The 17800-nt window shown below is 38.2% G+C and overlaps 1 protein-coding gene across 1 annotated transcript in view; it reads left to right on the top strand.

Moving 5' to 3' along the window:
* Nucleotides 1-17800, top strand: part of CNTN3 (contactin 3) — a 329425-nt gene that overhangs the window by 234057 nt on the left and 77568 nt on the right. Inside the window, exons 9-11 of the mRNA XM_007192451.2 lie at nt 3381-3517; nt 4597-4726; nt 7651-7801. Of these exons, the coding sequence (XP_007192513.1) occupies nt 3381-3517; nt 4597-4726; nt 7651-7801 (418 nt within the window). The remainder of the gene's footprint in view (nt 1-3380; nt 3518-4596; nt 4727-7650; nt 7802-17800) is intronic.

Here is a 17800-nt window from a genome sequence, read left to right on the forward strand (position 1 = left end):
TTTGATGTACTGCTCAATTTGGGTAAAGAAAGGTTAGTAACGTTACCTTTATTTAGAGTCTATTTGTAGGAAAATTAGATTATCTTTTTTCCCCAAACTTGTTTTCAAATCCCTTTTATTAAAAAAATATACTAGGTATTTTGATGAAAGCAGGGTTTAGAAAGCAGAAATAAATGATTTTACAAAACGTACTACTAAATATGGGAAGATGTAAGCTCAGTGAATATATTTTTGCAGTTTAATCATTAGAAACATTGTAAAACTAATAGGAATTGAACACTTTTGTGAAAAGCAAATGGCAATATATTCTGTTTATTTTAAAAACTGGAATTTGAAATAATTTTCAGTGCAAACTTGTACAGCATATAAAATGTTGCAGAGAGGAAAAACTTTGCAAAGACAAATATTAAAATTATAGAGCTTATTATGAACCCCTTCAAAAGAATGTGAAGTTTGCGTGTGCATTATGTGTGATTAGATTGACACTTATTTTATGGTAAGGTTATAGGATCCGTCAGGAACAAAATGGAGGCATGGTTTAATAGCATGAGTCATTCCGTGTTCTAACTCTTCCATCTTGTAACAGGATTAGGTTAGAATACGTAGCACCAAGTTGAAGTTTCCCAGGTGTCAAGTTCTACATGTTGGTGGGATGATATGGAGATGGGTTGGGGACACTTAACCCATGTGGCTGTATGGCTCTAAGTCGACCGCAAACAAGTCCTAGTTTATTTTCTCCTTTCTAAGCAGCCACTACCTGACCCAGGGTAAGAAGTGACCATGACAGGAAAACACAGGATATTCCAACTGTCTTAATGTTTCAATAGGAATGTTTTTATCTGTATGGAACAGTGACCCTGCACAAATAATAAAACACTTGTATTGCAAGACATCCAAAGCTAAGTTGACATTTATGTGCCTTATATTCAGGTCCTGGCACATTTTCTCTGTGGTGTGTTTTCTGCCCTTATCTACCTTTTCCCTTTCTCTGCATGTTGGTTGCCCTTACAGTCACAGAATGGCTACCAGCAGTGGCTAGCACATTAGTTCCTGTTCATTCTTCCTTTCTCTAAAACATCTTGCAATTCACTTCTCAAATCTCATTGGCTGTGTGTTCATTCCTAAACCAATCACCAGCTAGGAGAATTGGCTTAAACAACTTAAGAGCCTCTTTTTTGGAACACGGAATATGGTCAGGTTTCCCTGGATTTTGTGGACAATGCGAGGTGATGGAAGAGAGGATAATTCAATGAAAAGTTGGGTCATCTTAGAAATAAAGGAGAGAGGAAATGGATGCACAATAGACAACCAACATCATCCACTATACTTAGTAAAGAAGGTCTTAGTAAATGAGGTAGACTGTTGCTTTAGTCCATTTTGTAGGTAATATGATATGTACCTAAGAAACAAATTAGAAATTATGAGATAGATGGACTTCCCTGGCAGTCCAGTGGTTAAGACTTTGCACTTCCACTGCAGGGGACGCGGGTTCGATCCCCGGTCGGGGAACTAAGATCCCACATGTCGCGTGGGCCAGCCACAAAAAAAAAAAGAAAAAGATAAAAAGAAAAGAAATCAATGAGATAGAGAGTTTCGTAAAAGCTACTTTACAGTTCTGGCTTAAGACTAGTATATTCAGGGCTTCCCTGGTGGTGCAGTGGTTAAGAATCTGCCTGCCGATGCAGGGGACACGGGTTCAAGCCCTGGTCCGGGAAGATCCCACATGCTGTGGAGCAACTAAGCCACAACTACTGAGCCTGCGCTCTAGAGCCCACGTGCCGCAACTACTGAAGCCCGCTCACCTAGAGCCTGTGCTCTGCAACAAGCCACCACAACGAGAAGCCTCCGCACTGCAACAAAGAGGAGCCCCCGCTTGCTGCAACTAGAGAAAGCCCATGCGCGGCGACAAAGACCCAACACAGCCAAAAATAAATAAATAAAAGAAATTTATTTTTAAAAAAAGACTAGTATATTCAATAAATGCCGCGTAGTTCTCTGCTTATCTGCTCTAATATTTCATGTAAAAAATGGTCCAGTAGAATATTTGAATCTCGTATGATGGAATAAGGGGAAAAATCACAATAAATGTACCAGTTGTAATCTCAGGATTGGCTTAGTCCAGCAAATTATCTTCCCATTTGGAGAATAGTAATATGAGGATCCAGTGGAAACTTTTGCTAGAAACTTGAGTCTCAGTCAAGGGATCATGTGTGAGTTTATTTGTAGTCTCCGTCCACCGAGGCTGATAATTCCTGAAAGAAGAAAATGTGTTTTAATATAGAGTAGAGAGGAGTGATTTTGGACTGAACTACACTTCAGACTGGGCAAGTCGTTTATATTTTTTAAAAAACAAAATAAGGTAAAACTCAGATGGGTACATTTTCTCTAAAAGCGAAATAGCTGTATTTTCATTTCAATTTCAGTTATAAAAAAAGCAATTTTATGAGATAGAAACAGAAAGACAAACCTTCCCATGGTTGAAATTAAATAGAAATAGATAAACTGTTTCTCCATATGGAGGATGCAAATGTGAACCCTGAAGTACACATCGCATGCATAATGCAATGTGAAACCAGGAAGACATCTCACCTCCTAGTCTCGGGTCTAAAACACAAGCTGAGACTTGGCTGAATATACTGTGTATATTGAATGACTTTCATTATGAGTGGTACGTTGCTTCCATCTGTAAAAGGATTTCCCAAGTGTCTTCTAAAATGTAAGTAAAAATGACAAATGAACCTGATGCAACTGATTTGCATACATCATTTAAGGTGGCATGAGTTACTTCTTTTTCATAAAACATCGTTTGATTCAAATTGAAGCAATTTATCCATCTTTCCCTGCTTACATTTTCATTTGCACAGAGGTTCATAAGATGTTCACTAGTTTGTATTTAATTAAGAGTTATTTCTAAGTTGAAGGTAATATTTTTTTCCTCCACTGTAGAAGTTTCTCTTCTATGGATGCTGATTTTTAGTGCAAATTTAGACTAGTATCTGCTGTCATTCACATATTAAGTTGTTATCAATTGTGATCTCATAATTCAAAAATGCACTTGGACAAGAAAATCTATTTTGTGTACCTGCATTTTTTTTCTACTAATAGACATCTGAAGAATGTAATACAGTGCCCAGAATTTCAAAAACAGAGAAAGCATAATGAGTTTGACTTAGGAAAAGGCAGATTGTAACATCCATCCTCAAATCTAGAAATGTTTCATATACCCACTTTGTAAATACTTAGGGAATTAAATATAATTTTAGCCACTGTGCTTACGTTAATCTGTTATTGCCCATAGTCATATCCATTTATATTTATGTGGATAAAATATTTGTTTTTTATTGTGGCGTGGTTTGAATTTCTTTTTTTTTCCATTGCAGCAAAGCCTCATTGGGTTCAACTCATAAAAGATGTGGAAATAGCTGTGGAGGACAGTCTTTATTGGGAATGTCGGGCGAGTGGTAAGCCCAAACCCTCCTACCGATGGTTGAAAAATGGAGAAGCCCTTGTGCTCGAGGTAAGGTAACCAGTGCCAGAGTCAACTGGTGAGTTTGCATACATTCATCTGAACCGTTCATACCACGTTCAGCTAAGCAGTGGTACAGAGGTATAAAGGATAAAGTCGAGTACTCAGTGTGCCAAGGAGGAAATATCTTCAATATTGAATTTCATTGGGAAAAGGTGATTTTATGAATTTAGTACATAAAATGATATACCGTCAACCCATGAACAATGCAGGCGTTAATCCTCATATAATTTATAGTCTGTCCTCTGTGTCCTCAGTTCCTCTGCATGCTCAGATGCAGCCGCCCAGGGACCGTAGTCCTGTAGTATTTACTATTGAAAAAGTATCTGCAAATGAGTGGACCCCCGTAGTTCAAACCTTGTTGTTCAAGGGTCCACTGCACTATTTTTTTTCATTTTGAAATTAGAGAAGGCTTTACTTTAATAAAATGTAGAATGTAATTTCCTTTTTCGTGTTTGATAACTTGCATGGCCTCTGGAGAATAAATGTATCGATTACTTCATTACCTTGTTACATGAGTACTTATTTTCTCAATGGCTTCTCTTCTCAAGCCAGGTAATTTTTGCTCTTTTTAAAAATTGTGTACTAAGTCAGTTATGTTCCTTCAAAGTTCTACACATAACCTTTCATAATACCTACAAACCTTTAATAAATGTGTTTCCCAGAACCCTTTTTAATACATAGAATTTATAATATATTTAATTTGCATGATTTTAAAAACTGGTGAAAACCTTTCCAGTTAATGGGGTGGGAAGCATGGTAGATTTCTTAAAGTCTGCAACTTTATCCACAGTGAAAAATGAAATAGTTGCAATATTTTACATCGTGCTTTGTTATTCATTTTACTGATATACTCTTTGACTGAAGGACGTTTATTAGTATTTCCAATGTCTAGCTGTTATGTTAAGTCATTCTCATTGTTTCAAATAAGGGAAATGTTTAAATTTCAGCTCAGATTGCCTAATCCCGTGAGAAAAATTAAGGAGGTTTGTGTATGATTGAAATAATATTCAGTGGTTATCTTTTTTCTTCTAAAATGGTATATACAAGACATTTTTATTATCATCTAGGAGAGAACACAGATAGAAAATGGTGCCCTTACAATATCCAACCTAAATGTGACCGATTCTGGCATGTTCCAGTGCATAGCAGAGAACAAACATGGTCTCGTCTATTCCAGTGCTGAGCTCAAGGTTGTGGGTAAGACTAATTTTCTTGTCTTATTATTTTTTTTCTTAAATCCTCCATATTTGCCAGAAGCAGAAATATTTACTTTTCATATTAGATTCCTACATCTAATAACATTTTCAGTATCACAGCAGAATCATGCAGGGTTTCTAATCAAGGCACACATTTTAATGATTTCTAAGGGAAAGCACCAATTATGACCAGAATTAAGGCCCAAAGACTGAAGTAGAGAAGCAACAGGGAGAGAGTGTTGACCTAAGACATCCTTATTATCCAATTCCAGCAGTACCAACTAAGTAAGTAGTACCTTTTAAGAGAATAAGTGACTCTGGTGTTCTCTGTTGCTGGTCCATAAAAGTAAATATCAGAATTCAAATCAGTAGTTTATTGATCCAAAAGGAGTTGTCTTTGTCTTTAATAACTCTGCTGAAAGCATCAAGCTTTCGGCAGACCAAAGCTTTAATTGAGCAAGGCTCAAGTACTTGAAATTATGAATTATTTTTTTCTTGTACTTTAGGTATAGGAGAAGAAAGGAGATGTTATATCATGTTTAGGGCAGTTGTCCAGAAAAACAGTTTAAGATGCAAATGACTTAAAGTTCAACCAAAATTGTCAGAGCATAACATAGTATGTATAAATAAGAAAGAAAGAGGGGGTGGGGGGGAAGGGAAGGAGGGAGGGAGAGAAAGAGGAGGAGAGGGGAGGAAGTTTATTGCTCAGTGTTATTAAAATGGAGAATTTGGATTTCAGCTGGACTTGACCCAGGGCTCAAACATCATCACCACTATCTGGCCCCGTAGGATGTTACCCAGCATGTTGTTTTCATTACCACAGTCAATCTAGTGGCAGAAGGATGGCTTTCTTAATTGTTCAGATGCAAGTCACAGTGCTACATGTCATTGGCCCCGCGTACCTGATTTGAGTCACGTACCCATGGTTGGTCCAATCCAAATGCCAGAAGGTTGAAAGGCCCTGATCTAACTCAGTATTTCCCAACTGGGGACGATTTTGCCCCCAGGGGATAGTGGCAAATTCTGGAGACATTTTTGGCTGTCACGGTGTAAGGGGAAGGTGGGGAAGAAGGGAGCTAGCATGTGCTACTGGCATCTGGTGGGCAGCTGCCAGAGAAGCTGCTAAATGTCCTACAATGCCCAAGATAGCCTCTCACAACAAAGTCCTGTCTAGCCCGAAATGTGAAGTGTCTCATTGAAAAACACTGGTTTGAGGAAAATAGGTCTTTCTTGGTGCCTGAAGTTAAGAAACAAATCACATTCACCAGGAAGACTGAAGCTTGGGAGGGGCAGATCATCAACTGAAAATCTGGCTAGTGTTATCCGTGACAGAGAAGTAGGGTGTCATGACAGAAAGAAAGTGGGATTTGCCCATATCTTAAGTCAAAGCATGGCTGTGCTCTTATGTTAAATTAACCTTATGAGCCATAGTTTATTCATGTTTCAAATGGATGGGTCCCTACCCAGTGTTGCATGGGGTTTTCATATGGGAAAATATATGATCTATGCTTAAAAAAAAGATTTTATTGAAATATAAAAGTATTTTTCATTTGTGTTAGTAAAAATTACTCTCTCAGGATCCTAATTCTTAAGGCCAGCAACCTTTGGATAACATGTCTTCTTTATCTGCAATCATATGTGTATGTATATATATATATATATATGTATATATATATATATATATATATGTAGTATAATTCCTTGTATGATCTCCACTTATAAAAAATAAGTTATATTAACTGGGATATGCCATAAGACAGGGGATTAGATATTTGGGGAAATGCACTCGTTTCTTAACTTTTTTCCGCATTTGCAGTAAAAGGAAGGATGATTTTCTGAGTAACATACTTAATTCAAATGATACATTTTTATGTCTCTTGAATGTTCAGGTATTGTTTCAGGATCAGCATTCCATCCATTATTAGCCAGCATAATGTTTTCTGCATATTATAGTATTTAATGGAATATTGTAACTTAATATAATAATGTTAAGTTATAATATATTTCTCCAACTTGGAAGTTAAAGCTAACCACATGAAAATTTTGTAATAGATCTTGTTACTGTTCATACAAGAGAATAAGAATTCAGTACTCAGCCTTCATTCTAAAAACATTACTGAGCATCTAATGAGTGCCAGGCCCTGTGCCCCATCTGTGTCCTTGAAGTCACAAGAGAGACCAACCCTACTGTAGTCCTCATGGAACTAACTTTCAAGAACATTCTATTAAATGCTTTTAGTTTTAATAAACTCATGACTGAGCTATTTTAAAACTTCATAGTAAACTTTAAAAATTCTCATATAAAGTAATTGTCTCGGGAATTAGAACTTGCCAGAAAACACAATGGTAGGACTTACTTTTTAAGCATTGAAATCGTCCTGGAGGTGGTACCCAGTCAATCAAATAAATCAAGTACCGATATCTTACGTGTCAAGAAACTTTAAAAAATCATAAAGTCGGGCTTCCCTGGTGGCGCAGTGGTTGAGAATCTGCCTGCTAATGCAGGGGACACGGGTTCGAGCCCTGGTCTGGGAAGATCCCACATGCCACGGAGCAGCTGGGCCCGTGAGCCACAATTGCTGAGCCTGCGCGTCTGGAGCCTGTGCCCCGTGACGGGAGGGGCCGCGATAGAGAAAGGCCCGCGCACCGCGATGAAGAGCGGTCCCCGCACCGCGATGAAGAGTGGCCCCCGCTTGCCGCAACTGGAGAAAGCCCTCGCACGAACCGAAGACCCAACACAGCCAAAAATAAATAAATAAATAAATAAATAAATAAGAAAATCCTTTAAAAAAAAAAAAAAAAAACTTGTCTAAAAAAAAAAAAAAAAAAAAAAAAATCATAAAGTCAACCTTTGAAATTGACGGGAATTTAAAGAAATGAAATCACACTTCGAATTGTCATTCTTTCTTCTTTCTTCCTTTTTAGCTTCTGCTCCAGATTTTTCAAAGACTCCGATGAAAAAGTTGATTCAGGTGCAGGTGGGCAGCGAGGTCAGCTTGGACTGTAAACCCAGAGCTTCCCCCAGGGCGCTCTCTTCCTGGAAGAAAGGAGATGTGCCCGTACAGGAGACTGAAAGGTATTCTGTTGTACAGATAGGTGGTGATTTATTTGTTTCTCACTTTCCATCGTGATGCCAAAGCAGGTGTTCAGTAGGAAGTGAAATGCAGTAGCATTTCGATAAAATGTGAGGTGTTCAAGAACCACAATAGCAGTATTTTTGTTTGTAATACTCTCAAGATGATACTCACCAGGTTTTGAAATCTAAAAACAGAGATTTATCTCACCTCTTCCAACATAGAATATTTTAGAAAGGAGTTTCCTCCCCATTTGCCTGGTAAGACTCAAACTGGGATGACAAAGGAATGCCAGCCCTGGACCCAGGCCCTCTCTCAGCTCCTGGTGGCCCAGCATCACAGGGCAAAGAGAACATATGACGGCAGCATATGCCAGATGAATACCAATCTTGCTGTTGCCCTATATTGAAATAATTTAGCTTCACAGGTATTAGTTTAAGCAGAAGCTCTCTTGATTTCCTGTTTACTGTAATAATATTTAAAATGAAGAGGCAGAATGGGGCCTACTTAAAAGCACAGCTTCTGGACCCAGACTGCCGCGGTTCAAATCTGTATTCTTTTACCAGCTACATGAAGTGACTTACTCTTTGTGTGTTTCATGTCCCCATTTGTTAATGGTTATGATGATATTAGCGCATACTTCACATTATGAGGGTTGCTATGTGGATAAAAGACATAAATATCCATATAGCACTTAGGTCAGTACCTGGCATAGAGTAAACATAAGTATTGGCTATCATTATTATTTATTGAGTACTTACTACCTGTTGGAGCATTATGCTGAAAGCTTCTGGTAAGCAGTATAATGGCCCCAAACATGCCCATGTCCTTATCCTGAAGAATATGATTTACATTATTACATTACATGGCAAAAGATAATGAAAGTTAAAGATGGAATTAAGGTTGCTAACCGTTTGCCCTTAAAATGGGGAGATTATATTGGATTATCTGGGTTGCCTTAAGTATTCACCTGGGTGCTTGAAAGGGGAAGAAGACAGAGGCAGTGTTTGAAAGAAATGTATGGTAATGAGAGAAGAGCAGGAGAGATTTCCAGCATGAGGGGGACCCTGATTGGGATTGCTGGCTTTGAAGATGGTAGAAGGGGGCCAATGAACAGAGGAATTTCAGACTCCTCTATAAAATGGGAAAATCCTCAGCTGACAGCAAGGAAATAGGGAGCTCAGTCCCGTAACCTCAATGGACTGAATTCTTCCAACAACCTGAAGGAGAAGAAAATGATTCTAGGACCTTCCAAAGTAACACAACCGTGACAGCACCTTGATTTTAGCCCATTGAGACCCATACTGGACTTCTGACCTCCAAAACTGTAAGATAATACATTTGTGTTGTTTTAGGCCACTGAACAAGTTTATAGTAACTTGTAATTGGAGAAAAAGGAAACTAATACAGAACTCTACACGTATTATCTCCTTTCAATATCTCCGCAACTCTGTGCTGTTAGATCTTATTATCATCTCCATTTTTACTAATGAGAAAACTAAAGCTTAGAGAAATTATGTAATTTGCCTAAAGTCACATAGCCAGGATGAGTCCCATAGCTAGGGCATAACCATCAAGCTTTTTCAATGCCACATTGTGTATAGGGAGCCCCGAATCTGAGAGGTGGTCTCAGCCTTTGAAGTCATGGGGTCCAAATTATTCTTTTTGGAGATGGGGGAAAACAAACAAACAGTTTCTTAGACTAAGAAATGTAGATTTACTTTTCCAAAATTGCCATGTCTTATTGCAGACAGACAACCAGGTTGAACTGCTTTTAGATTACAGTCCCAGAGTTTTTTTGTGAGTTGGTTATGACAACACAATCTGCTCTCCCTCAGATATTTTATGGGAGACACCTCCGTTAAAAGACAACCACAGCAGGAGGACAAGGCCAAGTTGTCAGCTGAGTGGTTACGAAACACAATCCAACTAAGGGCTAGGCGGCACAGAATAGATTTCTGGGGCAGGAAATTAATTAGTGATTCGGAGTTTAGTTGTTGAAGCCAGTTTAAACAATTATAGGCACAAACTAGTTAATTTTGGCTATGATGGAAGTTAAGTGTTCATGTATAACTGGTAACTTTTTTGTTGTCAACAACATTTTAGAGCTTTAATTGTATGCATACATTAAATAGTGGTTGTGTTCCAAGGACTTGAATGCTTTGCAAAATAATAAACCCACTTGTCCTCACAGTAGTGCCTATAGTAGGCAGAGGTTTTTAATCTTAATTTTAAAAGGGGATAAAAGATTAAGAGATTTTAGCTAAAGGCACACAGGAGAGATTTACTCCCACTTTAGAGAGTGATGGGATAATGCAGGAAAAAAGTTTAAATTCTAGAATCTCACCTGGTATTTTGACCTGGCCACTTGCTACTTTGGTATCATTAGGTCAGTTATGTGACACCTCTGAACATTAATTTCCTCATCTATAAAATAGAAAGAATAATTCCCACCTTATACAGTTGTTATAAAGTGTTTACCATGATGTCTGATATTTGTAGATCCGCTGATCAGACAAATGAGGTTATGTTACAGATAAAATGTTGGAAGTAACAGTGGCTGAAAGAGATAGAATTTGTTTGTTGGTTGGTTGGTTGGGCAGTTCATTGGCTGGTTGGTCTCTGGGAAGGTAGGCAGTTAAGACTCCCTGGAGTCCACAGTCATCAGAGATGCACACCCCTTTTATCTTGCTGCTCTACCGTCCTCACATCAGGAACCAGGATGGCTGCTGGGGCTTCAGCCTCCCAAGACATCCTTCCCAATGTCATCCCCCAATGACAGGAAGGAGGAAGGTAGAAATCAAGGTACATTTACTCCCTTTTAAGAAACTTCCCAGAAGCCCCATCCAATAATTTTCCTTATGCCTTACTGGTCAGAAATTAGTTCCCTGGCCAAACTTAGCTGCAGAAGAGGCTGGGAAATACAGATTTCTTTCCTGGGTCGGAGTGTGCCCAATGAGAAATTGGGATTATGTTTTAAGAAGAAAGGGGGGAAAGCGGTGGTTACTCCAACCATGTCTCATGTTCATAAAAGTTATTTCTCTGACCCTTTCAAGCCTACTTACCCTGTACTTTGTATTAAGTATTTCTAACATCTCCCCAGTGAATAAGGAAACTTTCAGGTATAAAAATAAGGTCGAAAAGAGGAAACACGTTTAAGAGAAGGGTCCAAAGTGCTGCAGTCTTTCCCAGGTATCTTCGTTCGAGCTTTTATAACATAATACCATAAACTGGATGGCTTGAACAATGGAAATTTATTTCTCACAGCTCTGAAGGATGGAAGCCAGAATCAGGGTACCAGCATGGTTGAATTCTGGTAAGGACAGCTGCCTTCTCCTTGTATCCTCAGCAAAGCAGAAAGAGAGCCAGAGAGCTCTCTGAGGTCTCGTCTATAAGGGCAGTAATCCCATTCATGAAGGTTCTACCCTCATGATCTAATCACCTCCTAAAGGCCCTGCCTCCAAATACCATCACATTGGAGATTAGGATTTAACATATAAATTTTGGGGAAACCCTAATATTCAGTACCTGGCACCAGGTCTGGTGGTGTGGATTTTGCTTTTATCTCTTTGGACAGCAAAAGCACTGATATGCCGGGGCCTTGATGCTTAGGGGGAAAGCTGCTAGAAGCAATTATGGAACAAGTTGCAGAGCTGAATCTTCTCCAAGTTCACGTGAAATCAGAGTGGGTCTCAGCCGTCACTTGGCAACAGAAGCGCCATGTCCATCCCTCTTGGTCTGCAGGCTTAAGCCAAATTGGGGAAGCACTTTAAATGATAGATTTATTGAGGTTGTTCAGTCATGGGCTGTTCAGACATCAAACATGCAGACTCAAATCTCATCTTGGGGACAGATGAATTCATTGATGCATTTGAAAATATAAGAGAAGGCAAAAATTTTTGATGGGATATTTATGGCAAGATTTTAAATCCATAAAATTTTTACTTAGTTTTTTTTCTTGTGTTTCGGTTTTTGTTTTGTTTATTTGGGTTTTTTTTGGTGGATCAACATGGGTTTGTCAGTGAATAAGAAACTTATGATAAATAGGAAAGCTTTCTCTAGCCTAGCATATGGGCTGTTGACAAATGCACTTTTGATTAAGCCTATATATAATACATATATATATATATATAGTATGATATACACATAAACATAGATATCTATATATTTATATAGATATATAGTATCATTCAAAGCCTGAATCAGAAAAAAAAATTCAAGGATTAAATATGTCTTTTAAAAATTATATAAATTGATAAATATGTCTACTATGTAAACCACACAATATGTTAGAATAATTATAATCTATCTAGTTTGAAAGTTTTTATATCAGCACAGTTACAGTTTTGAATCTTGCATCAGCCATAGTAATGTAGATCTAAGTGAGTGAGACACCTGAATTACAGAAAGGTTTTGAAGAAATCAGTGTTAGAGCTTTCAAGTAGAGAGAGCATTTCAAGCTAAGGTAATAAAGGGATTACTTCCCAACAGAGGTCTTAGTAAAGCTTCTCTGAATAGGTAACAAGGGCTTATAATGCACATAGTGATTCCTGAGCTCTTAAAATTAAGTGCTCATTCAATCATTTGAAAATATTTTGAATACCTACTATGTGCTAGGCACTAGGTATTTAATTTTCACCAGAGAAGTTAATCCCATTATTTGTAGATTTTCAGGGTATCAGGCAGGTAACACAGGACCTTTATAATAAAACTCAATTGGCAAAGTACAGAATGTTCGGTGATTACCTGAGGAGGCCCCATCTCCAATTTAGGGTGCAGAGCAGGCTTTCTGGAGGATGTAGTATCTATACCAAGACTTGAACGATGACTAGGATTCACTGGAGAAGAGTGCTCAAGGCAGGAGGAACAGCCTGTGCAAAGGCACAGAGGCAAGGACAGAATAGGCATTTGATGTTCAGTGCAACTCGAGTGAAAAGTCACTTAGGAGGGAGGGCTGCAGAGGGAACGAGGCCATGGAGGTAAGCAAGGATCTTACTGTGAATGACGCGGGAAGCCAAATGAAATAGAGTTTGGGCTTTATTTCCTGTGAAAGCAACAAAATAAAGTAGCAGTTAAAAGATCAAATTTATTTATTTTTTAAAATTTTATTTTATTGAAATATAGTTGATTTACAATGTTGTATTAATTTCTGCTGTACAGCAAAGTGATTCAGTTATACATATGTATACCTTCTTTTTCATATTCTTTTCCATTATGATTTATCACAGGATACTGAATATAGTTCCCTGTGCAATACAGTAGGACCTTGTTGTTTATCCATTCTATATATAGTAGTTTGCATTTGCTAATCCCAAACTCCCAATCCTTCCCTACCCTACCCACTCTTCTCCTTGGCAACCACAAGTCTGTTCTCTGTGTCTGCGAGTCAGTTTCTATTTCGTAGATAAGTTCATTTGTGTCATATTTTAGATTCCACATATAAGTGATATCATATGGTATTTGTCTTTTTCTTTTGACTTACTTTGCTTAGTATGACAATCTCTAGGTCCATCCATGTTGCTGCAAATGGCATTATTTCACTCTTTTTTATGGCCGAGTGGTATTCCATTGTATGTATGTATGTATGTGTGTGCATGTGTGTGTGTGTGTGTGTGTGTATATGTATCACATTTTCTTTATGAATTCATCTGTCGATGGACATTTAGGTTGCTTCCATGTCTTGCCTATTGTGAATAGTGCTGCAGTGAACATTGGGGTGCATGTATCTTTTCGAATTATAGTTTTCTCCAGATATGTGTCCTGGAGAAAGATCAAATTTATGTTTAAAAAAAATCACAACGGTGGCAGTAGAGAGCATGAATCGGAGCAGTTGGAACTTGAGGCAAGATTCCCAGTTAGCAGTAATTGAGCAGTTTGAACAGGAGAGGATTAGAGCCTGAAATAAAGAAATGGCAATGAGAATGGAGAGAAGTATTGAGGGGTTGTGAAAAAGTTAAATCAGCAGGACAGAGGACTCGATTAAAGATTTGGAGAGAAGATGCTAGTCAAGGCTGAATCCTAAATTTCCAGTTCAGGCATCAGGATGGTGGTAGACCTATTTAGTGAGACAGGGAACAATACAGAAGGAGCAGAGGTGAGGGCAAATATGATAAATTCAATTTGAAATTGTTTCAGTTTGAAATGCTTGTTGACAAACCAACTGGATATATCTGTGTGCTTTTAGAGGTTGACTGTCTAAATCTGGAACTCAGGAGAGCGGCCTGAGCTACAGATAAAAATTTAGGTGTTACATGTATACAGGCGGTAGCTGAAATCATGACAGTGGATAAAAGTTTCTAGGAAGTTACATATCATTAGACAGTAAATCATTAAATTAAAGGAGGGTCTGTATCTTAATTCTGAAGCTTATGGAAATTTAAATGTAAGTAGAGGATGCCTGTTTTTACAATATCATTTAAATGACTAACAGTCACAATGTATAAAGCAATTGATATATTAAGTCAAGGTCCAGTTAAGTCACCTGGAATGCAGATATTCTAAACTTTTAAATTACTAGTATTAATTCTGAGTAGAGTTTTTTTTCCTTCTTTTGGTTTGATATTTGTATCATCCAGTACTGAGAAAAACTATTCTGCTTTTCACCCTTCAGAAAGGAGGTTTTCTTTTATAAACAGAAATGCTCTACCCTTTGAGCATCCAATGGTTTTTCACTAAATTTCTACATTTTAGTGCTGTTGCATTCATTCATTTAAATCCATATGTTTTCAAAAGACTTGAAATAAAACAGGAAGTTTTGTCTCCTTTAAGCCAAGGAAAATTCTAAAAGACCCTGGAGAATGTGAATAGGCTTGGTATGCAAGAAGAAATAGCCAGCTGGCATATTTTAAAGAATGTTTAGCTTTTCTGTTTCACTTAGTGGTACTTAAAACACATTAGCCAATTATCTTTAAAAATGGGGCTTTCACTTGAATGCTATTGCTTATAATAGTAAATATTTTATTACAATGGCCTCAATTCAGAAGAGAGTAAAAAAATGGCCCATTATTTCTAATTAAACACATTAAAATTGTTTCAAAGGTTCTAGGCAGCATTTAATACTATAGAAATTTAAATGCTTTTTAAAGAAAGAAATAAAGATTTTCCCCAAATATTAATAGCCATAATCCAGACAATGTTTTTAAAATGTATTAACCAATTTTAATGTATTTTTGCATATAGTTAGAAGCTGGCTTTAAAAGACAGTGAGCTTTGTATGCTGTATGATTCCGTTTATATGACAGACCAGAAAAAGGCACACTTTACAGACAAAAAACAGTGATCACTGCTTCTCAGGGGCTGGGAGTGGGTGGAGAGATTGACTTTCGGGGCATGGGAGAATTTTGGGGGGTGAGGGAATTGTTTTAGATCTTGATTATGACAGTGGTTACATGTCTACATTCATTTGTTAAAACTCACAGAACTGTACAGCAAAAAAGGTGGATTATTTTGTCTGTAAATTATACCTTAATTTTTTAAACAAAATTTTGCATGCGATTTTACAGTCATCTCATGCTGATTTCATGAATGGCTTCGTATAGGAGTTTCAAAGCTCAGGAAATGCCCCCAACTGGTCATTTTGGCCCTTTTGTGAAACACTGAGTAGTTCGATGACGTTACTTACAAGTAGAATCTAAACTTTTGCCGGTAAACAGGATAATGCCATCAGAGCGAGAACCACTTGGCATTTCTGCCATTGCTACTGCTAGTCGCCACAGCCTTGCTTTGTAAAGATGTGTCTGGGGACTCTGTTACTATCCAGCAAATCTGTTAGATGGTATTTCCCTTGGCTTGAGCTCTTAGATGAAGAAAAAGAATTCGTTTGCCAGACCGTTTCTATCTCCATTCCCTCCCCATTTCCTCACATTTCTTGGCTCCTCTGTCTCTTATCACAGTGGAGTTGATTTTTCTTCATACTGTTCAAAATGCTGCTCTCTCTCTGCCTGCCATTGCTCCTTTCACCAAAAAGCCATCTGGATTATCTTCCCCCATAACCCTTTGTCTCCCCATCTCAATAGCTGTCCCCTCACAACCATCAGATAGGTAACGAAGCTCAGAGAGTATCAGTTCATCTACCCTTGGGTACACAGCCGAGATCTCAGCCAATCCTTTACTTCTGTACCCTTAACTCTAGATTAATCTCTCACTGGTAAATTTACAAGAAGAAAGGAGAATTTTATTTAACACATGTGATGTTGCCAACTGTCAGAACCTGGATGTTAGTTGTATCGAGATTGATGTCCTTGCTTCCTGTCTGCAGGGAAGTTACTCAGGCTGTCCACTAGTTTGTCTTATCTTTATTCAGCACTGGGGACAATGCCCAGCCCTGGGAATACATAAATGAATAAGAAACATCAAGAGCCCTCCAGGAGCCCACACATTCTTTTAGGATGTGGAAAATTTACCCATCAGTTATTCTGGGAGAGACTGTATAATGAAAGTGACCATATATAATTTATTCTACAATCTGGGACATTTTGAAAGAGAAAGGGGACCCTGTTAGTAATTCCCGCCAAGACAACACATAGAAGCCAAGGCTGGCCCGAGGAAATAGGACATTGCCACCCTGTCTATCATGGGGTGTTTATAAGCCAGTAAGAAGCACAGAGAAGAGATGCTGTCTCAGCCAGCATCTTGGGGCAGTGGGCAGGCAGCTCCATACAGAGAAGTATCTCGAAGGAAGTGATGTTGTAGCTCCATTTTGAAGGATCTGTGAAACCAAGGAAAGCAAAAAAGTAGGGAAAACACCATCTGAACAAAATGATTGCATAGACAGGAGGTGAAACTGGTTATGTATTCCGATTGTGTCCAAGGTAAAGTTCACATATGATCAGGTAAATAAGAAAGGCTAAGCTGAGTTCTTTCCCAGGTAGAGAACCATCTCTCTCCTTCAGAGGAGGTGAACATCGAAGGAAGATAATTTTTTTTGAAGGCGAGGTTGAGATGCCTGGGTAAATATGCAAGAGTCTCAGAGAACAGAGAACAGTCTCCTTCTGTCTCTGTGTTTCCCAACCCATATTTCCATTTCTCTCATGCTTCCAGCTGGAAAGAGAAGAGGAAACGGTGCATTTGCCCCATAAGTCCCACACCCTATGAGAAGATTAAGCTAATATTTAAGAGTGAAGATAATCAAGAGAGGAGTTAATGCAACCCAAGACTTTGGGTTTGGAATGCAACTCATGGGAAGGGTTTGAAATGGGACTCATGGGAAGGGATCATAATCACTTTCTCTCCTCCATTCCCCATTCTCCAGCCACCAACAGAGACCTACAGATCTTCTCCTCTTAACCGCAGGCAGCTTAATTTTCTGCATATTTGTATCATTACTTACGTGCATTATTTATGCATGATTGACATGCAGTATACTAATCACTATGCACGTTATTCACCATGTCAGATGAAGTTAAATGTAAGTTTTATTTGCTTCTTGATTTAATTTTAGTACTTGGTAAGAGCAGAGCATCGAAGTCGAAAAGACGTGGGTCCAGTCATACCACCTGTGTGATACTAGGCAGGTTACTTAACCCCCGAGCCTTGGTTTCCTTACTTTGTGCAACAGGGCCAGAAATTCTTACTTTGCAGGGTTAGTTGGTCTGATAGGTGGCATTTGCTTGGTGGCATAGCCAACTCTGAGCAAGAGGTTGGCTAAAAAAAACTGATCTCCCCTGACAGGCAGAGAAAGGACAAATTACTTCCAACTCTGCCCTGCCCCATTTCTCTCACGTTCATTCCTTCTTTATCTGAGTAGACTCTAGCTGCAATGATAAAAATAATAAAGTATGTGAAGCATCTGCTCTGGTGGCTTCTACATAGGCTCTCAAAAAAAGGGACCTGCTACTGTTGATACAGGTTTTTAAAATTTATTTTATTGAAGTATAGTTGATTTACAATGTATTAATTTCTACGGTACAGCAAAGTGATTCAGTTATAGAAAAAATATACAATCTTTTTCATATTCTTTTCCATTATGATTTATCCCAGGGTATTGAATATAGTTCCCTGTG

This window comes from Balaenoptera acutorostrata, chromosome 10 (genome assembly GCF_949987535.1).
Source record: "Balaenoptera acutorostrata chromosome 10, mBalAcu1.1, whole genome shotgun sequence".
Taxonomy (NCBI): Eukaryota; Metazoa; Chordata; class Mammalia; order Artiodactyla; family Balaenopteridae; genus Balaenoptera; species Balaenoptera acutorostrata.